Below are 17,079 nucleotides of genomic sequence, written 5' to 3' on the forward strand. Positions count from 1 at the left end.
CAACCAGTATGGGAGCCTCAGGACATACTCCAGTGCAACCTTGGCCGATGTACTCACAGCCAGTGCGACGCCATCACCAAAACCCTGTGTCAGCAACTCTCAGCGCTGCTACGTACTCGGAACTCCGATAGTGAGCTGATAAGAGTTAACCCGAGAACGAACAACTACCCAGGAGTCGGGTCACATCATCCCGAGTCCCAATGGGTTACATTGCGAGCGAGATTCCCGACCCCCGAGAACCCTTGACAGGCGGGCGGCCTGATTTGTCACGTCTCGGGGCCGAATGCGTTCAGAGTCCGAACATCAACTTCCTTTTTTCTGATCGCGTCGACTAGAGAATTCAGAGACGCGTATGCAACATCAGTGAATCTACAAATCCGAGCGCATAATACCATAGCTCCATGATTGCGCGCCGAGTAGAGGAGGCCAGCTTTTCACTAAAGGTAAGCCCCTTTCCCGCGAGCATTCTCAACAACAAAAGAAGGGGCTTGTTCGTGAATATTTACACCACGTCTTTCTTGTTAGACAGTTTTCCAATAGTCTCCGGCCTTGCGATCTTTGAGAATGTCCGAGGAGAAAGGCCCGTCTGTTGCCGTTCTAGGCTTAGGTACGCGATGCTTTGATTGATCCCATGAGAACTTTGTATCTCGCCATGTTGTGATTCCAATTTGAACGATGAGGCTGACTTTCAAATGACGCAGGGGCCCTTGGCCTGGTGGCCATGAAGAACATGCGTGAGGAGGGATTCAATGTCACCGGCTTTGACAGAAACCCATACGTTGGCGGCCTCTGGCACTACAGCGAGGGCTCTAACATCTCAGTGCTCCAAAGTCAGTCATATACCAACGACGTTAGATGCAAGCTAACACCCGACCCTACTAGGCACGGTCTCCAATGGATCAAAGCATAGGGTAGGTTCCATTGAGCTCTTCTCCGAATGGCATTAACTTACGTTAATCGATTACAGGGCTGCTTTACGGACTTTCCATTTCCAGACGGTATGGCATAAAGACTCCAAGCCCTGCTTCACACCCCAGGCGACAGAAGGAACTGATTAGTAGTTCGTCTCAGAAACTCCTGATTTCCCTCGCGCAGCAGACATGGCCAAATACCTGGTGTCATACGCCGAGCATTTTGGTCTCATGCCCCACGCACAGCTCAGCACCAATATCCACCGTGCAGAGTACATCGAGAAGACGAACAACTGGGAGGTGGAAACCTCGCCAGTCGCTGGCGGACCCCGCGTGGTCGCAAGGTTTGATAAAGTGATCTATGCCATGGGACCTGACCAGATTCCCAATATCCCCCAGGTGCCAGGGATCGAGAAATTCAAAGGGGATACTACCCACTCGATTGGGTTCAAAGAGTACGGTTTGTCCTGGCCTTCTCCGCAAGTTCCGAAGCTAACGGCGTTCTTCGCCCAATCGTACAGACCACAGGGTTGGACCGGAAAACGAGTCTTAGTGGTTGGATTCGGTAACACAGCAGCGGACATTGCGGGAGACCTGGTGGGCGTTGCCAAGCACGTCTACCTGTCGCACCGCGGCGGTGCCATCGTGGTACGTCTTGAAGACTGATCTGAATGAAACGAAGTAGCTCCGGGAACTAACACCTTACAGCTCCCTCGATGGGTGGATGGGAAGCCAGTTGACCATGTCCGGACGCACCGAAAAGCAGTTCTGCTAGGCATGCTCTCACGGTATGCCCCGGGCCTGTGGAAAAAGACCATGGACAAAGTCATCCTAGGGCTACGCAACCGGGTCTACGACTTGAAGCCGGAATGGCGACTAGACCCGGCGCCGTCCTTCAATCAGCAGAGGCCCATCGTCAGCGACAGCCTGGTGAGAAATTTTTCGAAAGGACACATTACGTCCGCATGTCCGATCAAGGAAGTCCTGGACGACAAGACGATTCAATTGAGTGACGACACCAAGGTGGAAGTCGATGCCATCATCTGGTGCACTGGATACACCGTCGATTACTCCTTGCTTGGGAAAAGCAACCCCACCCTCTACCATGAATCGGAGGGAATCCCAGTTGCCAATGGTCGCAAGATGCCCCGCCTCTACCAGAATGTCATTTCACTAGAGCATCCCGAGTCCCTTGCCTTCATGGGTAACCTGTCTTTCATGAACCCGGCCTTCCTTATGTTCGACATTGCCAGCATGGCCCTCGCCCAGATTTGGAAAGGAAGGTCGCGCCTACCCTCGAAGGAGGAAATGAGGCAGTCGGTGGACGACCAGCACAAATGGATCGCAAGCCTCTGCAACAGTGGCCCGGTGACCCCTGGCCTGGTCAAAGGGGTGGACTGGATGGAGTGGGTCGACCAGGCGGCTGGTTTGGGGCTGCAAGAAAACCTTGGATACGGCATGCAGGGGTGGTATTTCTGGCTCACCGATCATGAGCTCTGCAACATGGTTATGGATGGCCTACTGCTACCGTTCCATTATCGACTGTTCGATGCGGGCAAACGGAAGCCTTGGAAGGAGGCTCGCGAATCGATTATCAAGGTCAATCAGGAATTAAGGGCGAAAAATTGGTACCCGTAGGCTGGTTGACATGGGGCGGTTCTAGTCGGAGTTTATTTTTTTTGCTTTATTCTGTAGCTATAGCGCGAAGAGATCCTTAATCTATTTTGTCCACTTAACACACTACTGAGATTTGTACGCCCAGACTCGTAGTAGCTCGTTGTGGTGCCTACGCCTTGTATTAGTGTTTACATTCCCCGAGAAATAGTCGGCTGCTCAGAATCAGTCTGGAATGGAACCAAAGTCAGAGTTGGCATTGTGGACCACAAAACCCACATACCGAACCCTCTGTGGGTCGGATTCAGTCTCTCGAGGGGAAATCTGCAACGGTTGCGGATATTAATGGTTGGATCCGCAAACATCCACAGGGTCCATGTCTGCAGATCTGCCATTTCCACGGGTGTGGACTCAAGATTTTGAGCCCGAAACCCGCCCTGAGATGGACTTCCTTTCCACCGCCCGAATTCCCCGATGCCAACTCTCTCTAAATGCTGTTCGGTCCCGAAATGAAGCATCGGGCCCGAGGATGCATCGTGTCCGAAGGCCCGAAGATGGCCCCACTCTAGTATATTATTCTCATTCCATTCATACCTTCAAACCTCCTTCTCTTCACACGATCATCTTTGTTGCTCTGTCTCATCAGTATTCCTTTCCACAGCCAAGATGACCGCGAGCACCGACACACCACGAGTTGCGGAAGCAAATCCGCCCACGAAGGCCTCCGATGGCGAGAAGTCGCAGGAGACCTCTGTCGAGAAATCCCAGGAGGAGACGTCTGTCGAGAAGTCCCAAGAGGCTTCTGGTGACAATGCCACCCCGGATCCGAACGCCCATCACACTTCAGGATCTCGTCTGGCGTTGATCATGACGGCGATTCTGTTGTCCATGTTCCTTGTCGCCCTGGTTCGTCGCGCCAATCCATTGCCATAGCGCTCTTCCTATAGCCTGGAACGATCATTGCTAACACACCTTTACCTAGGACCGTACAATTATCGCAACCGCTGTTCCGCGCATCGCAAATCAGTTCCGCGCCTTGAACGACATTGGCTGGTACGCGGGCGCCTACCTGATCACCAGCGCTGCCACTCAACTGCTGTGGGGGCGCATCTATACTTTCTACAACACCAAGCTCGTTTTCATCATCGCAGTCGTGATCTTCGAGGTTGGCTCTGCGCTCTGCGGCGGAGCTCCCAATTCCGACGCGTTCATTGTCGGCCGCGCAATCGCAGGCAGTGGATCGGCGGGCATTTTCTCCGGTGCGACTGTCATCATCACCCAGATCATTCCTCTGGCGAAACGACCCATGTATATCGGCTTTATGGGCTCGACCTTTGGCGTTGCCTCGATCGCCGGGCCCCTCGTGGGAGGTGCATTCACCGATCGAGTGACCTGGAGATGGTGTTTCTACATCAAGTATGCATTTCTAGTCCCCAGCACCTCTTGTCCATTACGAACATCCCATAGCTAACCTTCTCTCTAGTCTTCCCATCGGCGGGTTTACCCTGGCGATTATCCTGCTCTTCCTCCGTGTCCCCCCAGTCACGAACACCGAGCCGTTGTCTCGCCAGTTGATCCGTCTCGACCCGCTGGGAACCCTTATGTTCTTGCCGGGAATCATCTGTTTCCTGCTCGCTCTCCAGTGGGGCGGCAACGACTACTCCTGGCAAAACGCCCGGATCATCGCGCTGTTCGTGCTGGCCGGCGTGCTCATCATCGCGTTCGCCATCATCCAGCTCTGGCGGCAGGAAGACGCGACTATTCCCCCGCGCCTCATCCGCCAACGCAGCGTCTCCTGCGGCGCCATCTTCGCCCTCTGCATCGGAGGCGGCATGATTTCCATGCTCTACAACCTGGCACTGTGGTTCCAAGCCACGAAGGGCACCAGCGCCGTCCAGGCCGGTATTGACACCATCCCCGTCGTGCTGTCCCTTGTGGTCGGCTCCATCTTGTCCGGCATCCTGATCTCCCGCACGGGATACTACGTCCCCTTCATGTACCTCTCGACCATCCTGACGTCTGTGGGCTCGGGCCTGATCACCTCCTTTACCCCATCCACCGGCCACCCCAAGTGGATCGGGTACCAGGTGCTGTACGGCCTGGGCCTCGGTGTCGGCATGCAACAGCCCAGCATGGCCGCGCAGACGGTCCTGCAGTGGAAAGACGTCTCGACCGGCGTGTCCATCATGTTCTTCATGCAGTCGCTGGGTGGCTCGATCTTCAACTGCATCAGCCAGTCGCTATTTACGAACTACATTCGCGCGCACGTCGCCGGCATCCCGGGTCTGGATGCCGAGAAAGTCCTGGCCACGGGTGCGGCCGAGTTGTCCAAGAATGTCCCTGCAGACAAGTTGCCGCAGGTGGTGGATATTTATAACGAGGGCCTACGGAGAGCGTTCATCGTCACGCTTGCCGTGTCCTGTCTGACTGTTTTGCCGGCCCTGGGTATGGAGTGGCGGTCGGTTAAGGCGAAGCAAAAGCCGGAACCGGCGAAGGAAGAGCCCCAACCAGATACTAAAGGTGATGAGGCCTGATTTGGCTGTCAGTCTCGAATGACGACATTGGTTACTAAAGAATGAGCGGGGGGACTAATGGTTGTTTAAAAGTTTCAAGGGCGGCGATTTATTTCTTTATACGATTCTGGGACGATTTGCGGGCGAGAGAAGGGAGGAAAAGAAATACCCCGTTTGGATCATAAAATGAAGCAAGGGATGGGCCGGATGAATACCAGCATCGTCGCATGTTTTTCATGACTGCATTTGGTTTCTAATACTGTATTCTTGTCCATAGCTAGTTATAATGTAATGAACGATTTTAATTTATGTCCGTCAATACAAATACGACCTGTATACCTACAGCCCTTAGGCTCCAGGTGCCTGAATAGCATCTTTCCGCGTTAAGGAGAGTCCCGGCTGTGGGAACGGGGGCTGAGGAATTCAAATAATCTACTGGAACTATTGAATTGGCTTGGATAGCTTCATGAATCGATGAATCAATGATTATCTAGGAGAAAGAAAGGATCCAGGGGGTCAAGGGGTGTAAAACTCTGTCCCTGGCCGCTCAACGCGCCAGGGGTTTGTACGACCTCACCCCGAGGACCGCGATCAAAGCGCTCACACTGGCGGCCTGTGTTGCACCAGATTTTGTCTAGGGATGTGTCTTTTTCTTGGCCCTGTCGGTTCTCCACCAAAGTTCCCGAAACAAGACATGATCATCTCGGGGAAATCTCAATAGTCTGTCATGGACTTCGTAAAAGAGGCTGCATAAGTGGCGAGAGCTTCGGGGCCGACCCTTCGGGAGCCATCAGTAGTTTCGGGCCCGAGAGGACATTCAGGTACGTCACAGCCCCACCCAGAATAACAAAGAGTACATATTGCTTTCGAAAACAGCATGGGAGCAAAGCACCATATTTATGCGATCGGTGCCTTTCCTGTCAGTTGCTAGGGATGCTTGCACCACGTATAATCCACGTCTCTCGCATTACCACCACTCGCCGGTTGGTGACAGCCCTCCCCAGATCCCCAAGTCCGCTCGACCTACAACTACGCCCCCTTCGCCGCCAGCTCTCCATGTCGAGCCCCTTACAAACACAGTCCGGGCAAGGACAGCAACTATGGGCGAACGCCCCGTTCACTCTCATCACAGACACCGGCATCGACGCTCGCCCAGAGGTCCCTCGAGACCACTATGCCTACGAGCTGGCTCGCAACATGGCACACATCCACAATCTACTCCTCCGCGCCCTCAACGCCTCCTATAACCAGTGTCTGTCAGTGCGCCCAGACACCCCCGAGACGCGAGACTTCCTCGTCTTCAACCAGTGCCTTCACGCCATGCTGAAAAGCCACCACGACCAGGAAGAAGAGTCCCTGTTTCCGGCGTTCGGCAAAATCACCGGCGACCCCGACGTGATGGAAATCAACGTGCAGGAGCACAAGCGGTTCGAGACCGAACTGCAGAATTTCCGCGCCTATGTTTACGACACCGACCCGAAAGCCTACAATGGCCCGCAGCTGAAATCCCTCCTCGAGAAGCTCGGCCCGCTGGTCCAGGAACACCTGCACAATGAGATCGCGACGCTGCTGGACCTCCACACGGTGGACAGCGAGGCGCTCAAGGGGGTTTTCGGCATGGCCGAGAAGGGCTCATCGGGCGGACCCCATGACTTTTTCAAGTATGTAACAGAGCGGTTCGATGGTCGGAAAGTTTTGTTCATCATGACTGATTGCCTTTTGTCCAGGGATATCCCCTTCACGCTTACATGTGAAGACACGACGTTACAGATCGACGGCAAAGTGACGCCTCCTTTTATCGGAAATCTGCCCCGGCAGTTGATCAAATGGGCTGTCGGTTGGCGATACCCTGGTGTGTGGCGATTTGCCCCAAGCGATTTCTTGGGGAATCCGCGTCCTCTGTTATTTCCGAATCCGTCGGATCCGTGATACATTGAGTGGAGCTTGGGTTGTGTTCAGCGTCTAGGTCCGTTGCTAACCTCGTTGTGGGTCCTCTAAAACCCCGAGGCATGTTCTACTCTTTTGCAGAGGACTAGACGGGACGCACTGAAGCGGAATAGAATAATACATTTAGAATAGCATCTTATCTCGCAAGAAATCAGGAGTGTAATAACAGGGGATAATCAACTAGTTTCGGTTAACGAACAACTTAATTAAAAACTAAAAGATCACTACTGGTAGGATGTTCCTAGGATATATATATATAGACATACCTAACATTAGACTAAGACTTTAAGGCTGCTATCGCCATCTACCGAGCCTACTAGACCAGCTAGACCACCTGAGCCATTCAGCCCAGATAACACAGATAGGACCAGAACGACCCGAGGGATAACCCAGCACGGTTTTCCCATGCAATAACAAGATATCCCAGCGGATTAGAAATGCTATTGTTGTGAAAAGAAGATAACGAGGCTGAGATTATGACACAATAAGAGACGTTGAATTCAAAAATAGAAATAAAATAAAATAAAATCTCTCCATTGGCTTGTTGCCTCGTCTTCATTATACCGTTCTCATTCGACTATGTCCATAGTTGGTCTAGGACTTATCCTAAATGATGGAGTCCGCAAATCAATAGGCGCTGGGATGATTACCCAAATATCCGCCGTCAGCCAACATCACAGAGCCGTTGCAGTACGCCCCCGCTTTCGAGGCCAGGTAGAGGATCGTTCCTCCAATCTCCTGCATGTCACCAAATCGCTCCTCCGGTGCCATGGAAGCAGGCAGCTTTCCCCCCGTGGTCTTGTGGAAGCTATCCGTCATCTCGGTATGGAAGTCTGCATGGTCGAGTTAGCCTGCCACTCATGACCCTGAAAAATAAAATGAAAAAGGAGAAGTGCTCACATCCAGGCGCAATGACATTCGCTCTGATCTTCCACGGAAACAGATACGTCGAGAGGTTCTTGGTCATCTGCGTCGTCCCGGCCTTGCTGGCTCCGTAGATAAACGCCGAATTGTCTCGTCCGAACCCACCGACACTGCTCAGCATCACGATCTGGCTGCGCACGTAGTCCTTCCGCCCTTTTGCCTTCGCCTGATCCGCGCGCACCTTATTCCCCTGGTCCAGAAGCTCCAGGAACGCAAACGACACCTGCAGAGGGGCGATCGTATTCGCCTCCATGACCTTGGCGTAGTCCGCAAATGACCTGTCAAACCAGTATTTCCGCACCGCGGAGACGTCCCACTTCGCATTGGGGCGTGTGTGGTGCGGTCCGAGATTAGGCGTCGCGATCCCTGCGTTGTTCACGAGGAGGGTCACGTAGCCTTCCTCGTTGGCGATGTGATCGACTGCCTTCTGGAGGTCGTCCTTGGAGGTGATGTTGCATTGCACGGGGGAGATGTTGCCGAATGTCTGGATGGCATCTGTGAGAGGGTGAATCGAATGTAGACAGTTAGAGAAGAGGACTCACTGATTGCTTCGCTGCCTCTTGCAGGACCTCCAGCCGTCGTCCGAGAATGAAGACTTTCGCTCCGTTGGCTTCCAGCGCTTTCGCCATCATCAACCCCATTCCCGTTCCACCTCCGGTGACGACCGCGACACAGTCGCTGACGTCGAACACCTCAGTGTTCTGAAGGGGAGCATATAGGCCGTCGAATGTCATCTTTTCCCGCGGTGCAATCGATGCAATGGTATGGCGTGGACAATACTGGTGGATGAGAACCGTCGCAATGATTCACGGGGATATCGCACAATGCTCAGTGACCAGCGAAAGTGAGATCGCCTCGATAGAGAGTATATGCATTGGCGAGGCACATGTCCGCTTTCCGCTGCTATAGACGAAACCGTCTTACAGGCCTGAAACCGTCCTACCGGGTTGAACTTCCCTTCCCCCTGTCCTCAGAGCTGAAGTCGGTCCGACTGCTCGGGGCACCACCAGGGGAATAATTGTTAGACCCGCTCAGCTGCGACCCCACGATGTACCTGGTTCCGTTCCTGATTCCGTTCCTGATTCCGTTCGCGGTCTACTGATCACGAAGCCCCTGTGCTCGGGGTGTCACCTCGGACCCCGAGACCCGAAACCCGACACCCGACCGAACGCATGCGGTCTCGGGAATTGTACTGCTTCAATGGAACCCGCTGAATTAGGGCTGGACGAGTTCACCCCTGCATCCGGTCGCCTGCCCAACATCGAGGCGCCCGTCAGAGTTCTCCACGTCCGCGCTGCTGCCCATTTTTCAGTCCTTTCTTGGCGGGAACTAGAATCGTAATGATCGGGGATTTTTCTACGATATGTACATACTGCTTGGATAGCCTGGATAATAGAGACAGATTGCGCATTCCGCAGTTCACCCACGCCACTACGTCTCAGCGCCGTCCATGAACTCCTCGAGTCGTCTCACCAGCTCTCCCACCTTTACGTCTGAATCACTCGTTACCCAATGCACCAGCGAACCAAACCAAGACTGCTGTTGTCCCTCCGTATCATCTCGCGGCGACCGTGGTGGCAGTAGAACCGTATCGAGCTTGTGAACCACGCCATCCATGACGACGAGGTCCGACTGCGTGATTCTGACTTCGTTGTTGATCAGCGGGGACGGACGGGCGGAATCGCCCGCGTCGATAGAGATGCTGAGATTGTATCCCGGCACCAGCGTCGGGAGATCCAACTGCACGGTTCAAACCTGTTAGCGAATCCCGGGGTGGGGCGGCGGACAACGCCTGTGGCACTCACGGTAGATCCCTTCTGGAGCGGAATCTCTCCCCGTCCACTCTCTTGGAAATAGATGTCCGTAAACATCGTGCGGTTGGCCACGACGTGGTACTCGAGCAGCGCTTTCAGATATTGCCGGCCACCGGGACTGAACAAGAACTTCTTGGTCTTGGCCCCCAGCTTGTCGAAAGCTGCGTTGGACGGAGCAAACAGCGTCTGGCCCACGTGGGTGGAGGTGTCGTTGATAGTGACTGCGACGTCGGTCAGGGTGAGGCCTTCACGCAGCGTGGAAAAGTCGCGGTCGTCGCGCAGGAGGTCGGAGGTCGATTCAGGAAGCATGAGCACGCGGTCGACAAGGTGGACGTGGCCGTTCACTCCGGCCAGCGAGTAGTCCGCGGTCGCATAGTGTGCCCGATAGTTAAATGAGAGGCGGTTCGACAGTCCGTGAAGACTGATGCGCTGGCGATATTTCTGGTAGATGTCCGCGAAGACGAACGATGGCGCCGTGTTCATGCGGGACAGCATCTCCCGGGTGAAGGCGCCTGGTCCCATGTGGTAGCCGACCAGGTACATCCAGTAGAAGATGGGGAGATCCTCAGCAAACTTCTCCTGCTCAAATGCTTCGTTCGTGGGGACGTAGACGGTAAATTGAGCCTTGGGCGCATTCAACCCCCCCGCGATACCGGTGAACTGCCCCAGGATGTTCGCAAAGGTCGAGGTGCGGTTGTCGTTCCGGATCAACTCCCAGACTGTCATCGGACTGTTGTCGATGGCAGTGGTTTCTGGCACACGCACTGGGTGAATTGTGCCTTGAAGGAGATTCCTGGCGAAGAACTGGATGCCCAACGCGACGGTGGCCACGATCACTGTCGCCCTCGTCACCCGGCGAGCGAGTCGGCTGCATCGTTTCCAATTCACACTCATGCTGACGGCGATGCGGCAGACGAATTCCAGCGATGACAGGAGACCAAGAGAAAAATCGACGACCCTTCGGACTTATGCACAGATCCTGACCGACGCTCTCGGCGGAGAATGTCGAGGTAACCCTTGCTTACCCGATCCGGGAGACGCCCCCAGCCCCGCCAGCGTCGGGGAATGAAATCATGCTGCATTTCCAAGAATCAAGCTGTCTAATAGTCGCCAGGGGAAACATGTCCCCTGAAGAACCGCCATCCCGAATCCAACTCGCATGGCTCAATCACGCACCATGAACCTCTCAGTCTTGCTTCTTGCCCTGGCAGGGTTCGTCTCGGCCAAGGTGGTGAAGGAGGAGTTGACTCTGACATGGGAGCAGGGAGCGCCCAACGGACAGGCGAGGGAGATGATCCTGATGAATGGGCAGTTCCCGGGACCGACATTTACGTGGGATGAGGATGATGACGTCGAGGTGCTCGTACACAATCAAATGCCGTTCAACACCACAATCCACTGGCACGGGCTTATGTATGCAACCGCGAGATCCCCCAGAGACTTGACCTAACTATTCGCAGGATGCAGGATACGCCGTGGTCCGACGGTGTACCGGGCCTGACGCAAAAACCCATCGAAGTGAATCAGTCGTTTATTTATCGCTTCAAAGCGTCGCCGCCGGGGACTCATTGGTGAGCAGTAGTCTTCGCCCTGCCGTTCGAGCATATCTTGGCTAAGTAGCTTCGCTGACCCTGCTTAGGTGGCACTCCCACTCTCGCACTACATTGCTAGACGGGCTATATGGCGCGTTGTACATCAGGTGGGCACATTCCAATCTTCATGGAGACATCCCGCTGATAGCCGAATAGACCCAAACCGACCAACCCAGCGCCCTGGGCGCTCATCAGTGACAATCCCCGGGATATCGAAGCGATGCAGAAGGCCGTCGCTAATCCTCACGTCATCGTGGTCTCCGACTGGACGCAGTTTAAGTCCTGGGAATATATGGACGCCCAGGAAGCATCGGGATACGCCGTCTTGTAAGCCGCATGCATGACCTGCTCCCGAGCGGACTCGTTCAACTAACCATTTCCGCCCAGCTGCGTCGACAGTCTCCTGATCAACGGAAAGGGAAGCGTTTACTGCCCCGGTGAGGATTTCCTGGTCAGCCATACGAGTACCTATATGAAGTGGGCTATCTACCCCGGCCACGTCAACGACAAAGGGTGAGCTCCACGTTTCGCCCTGTTCCCTGCAGGAGATCATTCTCACAACCTGATAGATGTCTGCCGTTCGTGAAATCGACCGAAAACAAATACCTCGCCAATGGCCGACCGGAGGCGATCCCGCTGCACCTTCAACGGGGCTGCGTTCCGGCAACGGGCGACCAAGAGGTCATCGAGGTGGATCCGGCCGCGGAATGGGTGAGCCTGAACTTCGTGGACGCGGCGACGTTCAAGACTCCGGTCTTCTCCATCGACGAGCACCAGATGTGGGTGTACGAGGCGGACGGTCACTTCATCGAGCCTCAGCGCGTGGACACCGTCGAGTTCTACGCTGGCGAACGCTACTCCGTGATGGTTAAGTTGGACAAGAAACCGCAGGACTACACGATCCGGGTGACGGACACCGGGTTGACTCAGATCATCGCCTCATACGCTACCCTAAGATACAAGGGTGGTCGCGAAGGTGCAGAGACTACGGGCGTCATTAACTATGGGGGATTGAACACCACGGCGGTGGTGACACTCGACCGGGACCATCTCCCGCCATATCCCCCCAACGCGCCGGCCGCACACTCCGACGCGCAGCACGTGTTAAACACGCACCGATGGCACAACGCATGGCAATACACCATGACCGGCGGGGGGATGTACGGGGAAGACCGAAGCGCCTACGCTCCGCTGCTATACCATCCGAACTCGGCCGACGCGATGAACGAGAGCCTAGTCATCCGAACCAAGAACGGCACCTGGGTGGACCTGGTAATCCAGGTCGGATCGCTGCCCGAACAGCCGCAGGAGTTCCCGCACATCATGCACAAACACACCGGCCGGACGTGGCAGATCGGGGCCGGCGAGGGCATCTGGAATTACACGTCCGTGGACGAGGCGATCCAGGCCGAACCCAGCAAGTTCAATCTCAAGAACCCGAATTTCAGGGACACCTTCATCACCTCTTTTGATGGACCGTCTTGGATCGTGCTGCGATACCAAGTGACCAATCCCGGCCCGTGGCTCATGCACTGCCATTTCGAAATTCATCTCGGCGGTGGCATGGCCGTTGCCATCTTGGATGGGGTGGATGCGTGGCCCGAGGTCCCGCCGGAATACGCGCCGGATCAGAAGGGTTTCTACCTGGATGCGGACAAAGATGCCCCGGGAGATAGAGAACTATAATTACTTTAAGAACTAGGGAGTTTTCATACCGTGGTATAATAAATATAGAGAGCTCTATAGCACACGTGCTGGGAGATCAGAACATAAAATATATTTTAGAATAGATACTATATAATCCAAAACCTTCGCTTGGCTCGCAAATTATAGCTTCCTATTACGCAGACAGAGGATCACATCGGACCTAATATAGATAAATATTATTAGACTATGGGCATACTGCTCCTAGAACATCTATGTCGGGCCCTTTCCCAACACAGCCCGTCAGAAGCGCTCTGTATGTACAACTGGAAGCGGAGTAGGCCATTCACCAAAGTTGCACGCATCGTATACAGAAATCATGGCATGCTATATGGGTACATTGATAGCCCTACCAAGTGTTTAACCGGACCTACTTCCCGATAACTTTGGAAGAGTAATAATGCTACTATAGGATACTTGACACCGGAGCGCTGTCCGCTTCTACCCTGTCACCGTGAAGACCGATATCGAAATCCCACGGCTCCCTTGCCATAGGTAGCGAGTCCTTGTCGCTTCTCCTGGAGATTACGGACTCACTCTGTACAAGAGGCCTTCTCTGACTGTGACATCGGGGATTATCTCGGGAATTTGGCTTACGCCAATGGCGGATCTCGGGAGTTGGCTCGGGGGTCGGGAGTATCATCGGGGGTTATCACCCGAGCATGCCCCGAGCCCCGAGCCCCGTCGGGCCTCTGAACACTCGGGATAAGATCGGCGGTTTAGAGGCTGGAGGACAGTGTCCGCTTGAGGTGTTCCGTTTTCAGATGCAGCCACAGTCACAGCTGAAGCAGATGACTTGAAGCGTATGATATCTAGTAACGAATTATCGGGTCCAGCAGGGGTCATTCCCCTGTTGAACGGAGACGGTGTGCCTGGAGCCCACGTTGTGTCCAGAACCCCACGGTAGTATAAAGCATTCGAAGCTATTGAAGAATTAATCTTCTACGGAAGATTTCCCGAAAAGTGAATTCCGACGCATAATTTTTGGACTGTCGAACTCTTGTATTCTGTATACAAAATGGCCGCAACAACCGTGGCTGCTGAGCCCGCACCTGCACCCCACGCCGGCTTCCAGGAAGGGCTGCCCGGCCCATCTAACCTGACAACTTCGGAGTCCTTGCTGGAGGATCTTTCTATCAAAATCCAGGAGAATGCGTGTCGCATAAGTTCGTTCCTGCGTGGCAATGGCCACTCGTTACCGTCGTTCAACGTGGACGCCCCTACCACCACCTTGCCAGCCTCGGCTCCAACTGAGATCCACGCCGCACGACAGGCGCTGATGGAGGCTGCTTTGGAGACGTTTCAGCTGGCGGCGGGCCCCAGCGAGTATCTGCCACACCTGGCGGTCGGTGTACGTATATTGCTTTCCCTTGCGGGATGATCGTCGTTGTTGAACATGCTACTCACCCACCTCAGTATCAATACATCACCTGTTTGCGATGGTTAACCCATTTTGGAATATTCGCGCGGGTTCCTCTCACTGGTAGCGTCTCGTACAGCGAGGTCGCGGCGTCCGCGAATGTCTCTGAACAGCAATTGAAGACAGTGGCCCGGATGGCCATGACGAACCACGTCTTCTGCGAGCCGGAGCCGAACACCATCGCGCACACAGCGACCTCTGCCCTCCTGGTGACCAACCCGATGTTCCACGACTGGGCTACGTTCATGTGCGAGGCATCGGTCCCGACGGCGTCGAAGCTGGTCGAAGCCTCTGAGAGGTGGCCGGGCAGTGTGGAGAGGAACCAGACGGCATACAATGTGGCTTTTGAGACGGATCTCCCTTTCTTCGACCACCTCGCCACGATGCCGGAACGAACGAAGCAATTCGCCAGCTATATGAAGAACGTCCAGAATAGCCAGGGCACGGCCATTCATCATCTTTTGCAGGGCTACGATTGGGCCGCCTTGGGTAAAGCAACCGTTGTTGATGTCAGTATCTCCATTTCTGTTCATACTCCCTTTCCTATGGCAAGGTGACGGCAGTGGTACCTTGCTTGCCCCTTTCTTGCTGGCTCTTACGTTATGTCATCCGTGAGAGGAGGAAACTAAATATCTTCAAAGGTCGGAGGCTCCACCTGCGCCGCCAGCATCGCACTCGCGCGTGAATATCCAGACCTCAATTTCGTCGTGCAAGACCTGCCCGACAACGTAGTCAGCGGGCACGCCGCGCTCGCAGAGCAGCCATCGAACATCTCATCGCGGATCACCTTCCAAGCGCACGACTTCTTCGAAGAGCAGCCCTGCCAAAACGCCGACGTGTATCTCCTGCGGATGATCCTGCACGACTGGCCCATGCGCGAAGCCACGGCCATTCTTAAGCGCCTCCTCCCCGCACTGAAGAAGTCCTCGCGCATCATCATCATGGACACGGTGCTCCCGCGACCGGGCTCGATCCCGTCGGCAGAGGAGCGTCTGCTGCGTGCCAGGGACATGACGATGCTGCAGGCTTTTAACAGTCTGGAGAGGGATCTTACGGATTGGGAGGACTTGCTGAAGGGTGTCGATGAGAGGCTCTCTCTTGTGAACGTGATGCAGCCGGCTGGGAGCGTGATGTCGGCTATGGAAGTTGCTTTCGAGGCGTGATTTTGAATTATGGATCGGTGATTGATGTTTCCATGCCGATTGAACTATGTCTGCGGGGGGTCCGAGGCCTGGGTCGAATACTGAAACAGGTAGTAACTACTAACGAGTAAGCTGAATAATAGTCAATATCTATAAAAAAATCCTAAATTGTTCCAATGTTACATAGTGGTTTAGAAAAGTAAAATATCCGTAAAACTATTAGCAATAAAAGATTTATCTAGATTAAATCTAAATCTTGATATTAGCTATAGTCTCTTCAGGCGAATATTTCGGTATAATAAAAATTACAAAGATAAAAAATAGTTCCATGAAGAGATTTATAATTCTAGAATCCCAATTATTGCGGATTTTATCTCCAGGGACTGAATCCGGCCAAGAATGTCGTACGGAACGCATGCGGGTTTTGCCGCCGTGAATGCCAACTCGACGTCCGTTTCTAGCTCTTCACCCGGCCCGCCCGGCTGAGGCTTATCCTGGCTTGCCTTCTTGCTACTGGCCCCAAGGGCTACATTCCGGTACGATTGGCGTCCTTGGGGGCCATGCGCCTGGTCATCCATCCTATGGTGAAGTAATTCGCTGGTGATCGGACCTTCCGTGTTTTGCGCCACCCCGGAAGTCGGTTTCCAGGGGGGTTAGTAGTCAGGCAAGGGGAGGGTAGTATGTTCCTTTGGACTCTCGCCTCGGGTGCATTCATCCATGGAACTGCATGGAGCTGGCAATGCTGGAGAAACGTCAAGCGCTCATTACACGTCAGAGAAAGCGCGCTCAGACGAGAGTGGGGGTGGTGAATGGAGCTTGCATCATCAGGTTCAGCCCCAGCTGGCCAAGTTGACTTGAGTAGGGATCGCCGCTGCGGATGTAACCCTTGTCTTGTTTGCTGCTCATTGCCCCACGGGAGCTGAAGCTCGTAAATCCGCGCATTGTATTCGTTCCATCTGCTGCGTGGGCGATTCAGATCCTGATTATCCCTGCAAGGGATCCTGCGAAGGACTACTTACTACCCCTGGCCTGCACATTCCGAATTTCCCGAATGGCAGTGTGGGCAAGCCATTTCTAATATATTCTGCAGTCGACTATGATTTGTTGTTTATACTGTACTGAATCGCATATTTCTATGGAAGCCAGAATTATCCCATAGGGTTGGTAATTTAAATACGGACTCCCAGTCTTTCGATTATGGCGAATGGCTTCGTGGTAAGCAGGCCAGACGTGGTAGACTTCAATAGACCCACCAAACATTCCAGACTCAAGGAACTAGTCCAGCCATGGCTGGCCTCTGTCAGAGACACTCTGTGTCCGGGCAGGTTGGGCGAAGGTGGGAAGTTATCCTGGCGTCGACCGGCCCGACCCCCGGAATGGATGCTAGTTAGAGTTTAGGATTCACGATATACATGAACAGGTCTACAGTACCTCGAACAAATGTCTCCGTAGATCGACGGCCAGAATCTGTCTGACGCCATCGGGCGGGCAAGGATGT

At 54.1% G+C, this 17,079-nt stretch overlaps 7 protein-coding genes across 7 annotated transcripts; 5 read left to right on the forward strand and 2 right to left on the reverse strand.

Annotated features, from left to right (window-relative positions):
* The first annotated feature begins 364 nt into the window (after window positions 1-364).
* Window positions 365-2,621, forward strand: P170DRAFT_386939 (flavin-containing monooxygenase). The gene is made up of 8 exons (XM_024845787.1): window positions 365-443; window positions 526-607; window positions 702-830; window positions 883-911; window positions 968-998; window positions 1,072-1,366; window positions 1,433-1,559; window positions 1,620-2,621. Exons 2-8 carry the CDS (start codon window positions 565-567, stop codon window positions 2,547-2,549), a joined length of 1,584 nt encoding a protein of 527 aa, XP_024703753.1. The 5' UTR covers window positions 365-443; window positions 526-564; the 3' UTR covers window positions 2,550-2,621.
* A 532-nt stretch (window positions 2,622-3,153) lies between these two features.
* Window positions 3,154-5,236, forward strand: P170DRAFT_386942 (MDR family MFS transporter). The gene is made up of 3 exons (XM_024845788.1): window positions 3,154-3,431; window positions 3,508-3,941; window positions 4,009-5,236. Exons 1-3 carry the CDS (start codon window positions 3,192-3,194, stop codon window positions 5,057-5,059), a joined length of 1,725 nt encoding a protein of 574 aa, XP_024703754.1. The 5' UTR covers window positions 3,154-3,191; the 3' UTR covers window positions 5,060-5,236.
* Window positions 5,237-6,014: 778 nt separating this feature from the next.
* P170DRAFT_386946 (hemerythrin HHE cation binding domain-containing protein) lies at window positions 6,015-7,141 on the forward strand. The gene is made up of 2 exons (XM_024845789.1): window positions 6,015-6,699; window positions 6,766-7,141. The coding sequence occupies exons 1-2, from the start codon at window positions 6,095-6,097 to the stop codon at window positions 6,965-6,967; spliced, it is 807 nt and encodes a 268-aa protein (XP_024703755.1). The 5' UTR covers window positions 6,015-6,094; the 3' UTR covers window positions 6,968-7,141.
* Window positions 7,142-7,516: 375 nt separating this feature from the next.
* On the reverse strand, window positions 7,517-8,764 carry P170DRAFT_386948 (SDR family oxidoreductase). Its single transcript, XM_024845790.1, has 3 exons — window positions 8,452-8,764; window positions 7,886-8,393; window positions 7,517-7,818 (listed from the first exon to the last, which is right to left on the reverse strand). Exons 1-3 carry the CDS (start codon window positions 8,641-8,643, stop codon window positions 7,613-7,615), a joined length of 906 nt encoding a protein of 301 aa, XP_024703756.1. The 5' UTR covers window positions 8,644-8,764; the 3' UTR covers window positions 7,517-7,612.
* Window positions 8,765-9,257: 493 nt separating this feature from the next.
* On the reverse strand, window positions 9,258-10,628 carry P170DRAFT_511048 (fasciclin domain-containing protein). Its single transcript, XM_024854845.1, has 2 exons — window positions 9,715-10,628; window positions 9,258-9,649 (listed from the first exon to the last, which is right to left on the reverse strand). The coding sequence occupies exons 1-2, from the start codon at window positions 10,615-10,617 to the stop codon at window positions 9,341-9,343; spliced, it is 1,212 nt and encodes a 403-aa protein (XP_024703757.1). The 5' UTR covers window positions 10,618-10,628; the 3' UTR covers window positions 9,258-9,340.
* Window positions 10,629-10,871: 243 nt separating this feature from the next.
* On the forward strand, window positions 10,872-13,064 carry P170DRAFT_511049 (multicopper oxidase). Its single transcript, XM_024854846.1, has 6 exons — window positions 10,872-11,136; window positions 11,184-11,294; window positions 11,363-11,422; window positions 11,472-11,642; window positions 11,703-11,828; window positions 11,885-13,064. Exons 1-6 carry the CDS (start codon window positions 10,883-10,885, stop codon window positions 12,999-13,001), a joined length of 1,839 nt encoding a protein of 612 aa, XP_024703758.1. The 5' UTR covers window positions 10,872-10,882; the 3' UTR covers window positions 13,002-13,064.
* Window positions 13,065-13,880: 816 nt separating this feature from the next.
* On the forward strand, window positions 13,881-15,724 carry P170DRAFT_411332 (S-adenosyl-L-methionine-dependent methyltransferase). Its single transcript, XM_024846886.1, has 3 exons — window positions 13,881-14,370; window positions 14,436-14,948; window positions 15,081-15,724. Exons 1-3 carry the CDS (start codon window positions 14,038-14,040, stop codon window positions 15,600-15,602), a joined length of 1,368 nt encoding a protein of 455 aa, XP_024703759.1. The 5' UTR covers window positions 13,881-14,037; the 3' UTR covers window positions 15,603-15,724.
* Window positions 15,725-17,079: the final 1,355 nt, after the last annotated feature.

Source organism: Aspergillus steynii (genome assembly GCF_002849105.1).
Source record: "Aspergillus steynii IBT 23096 chromosome Unknown P170scaffold_5, whole genome shotgun sequence".
Taxonomy (NCBI): domain Eukaryota; kingdom Fungi; phylum Ascomycota; class Eurotiomycetes; order Eurotiales; family Aspergillaceae; genus Aspergillus; species Aspergillus steynii.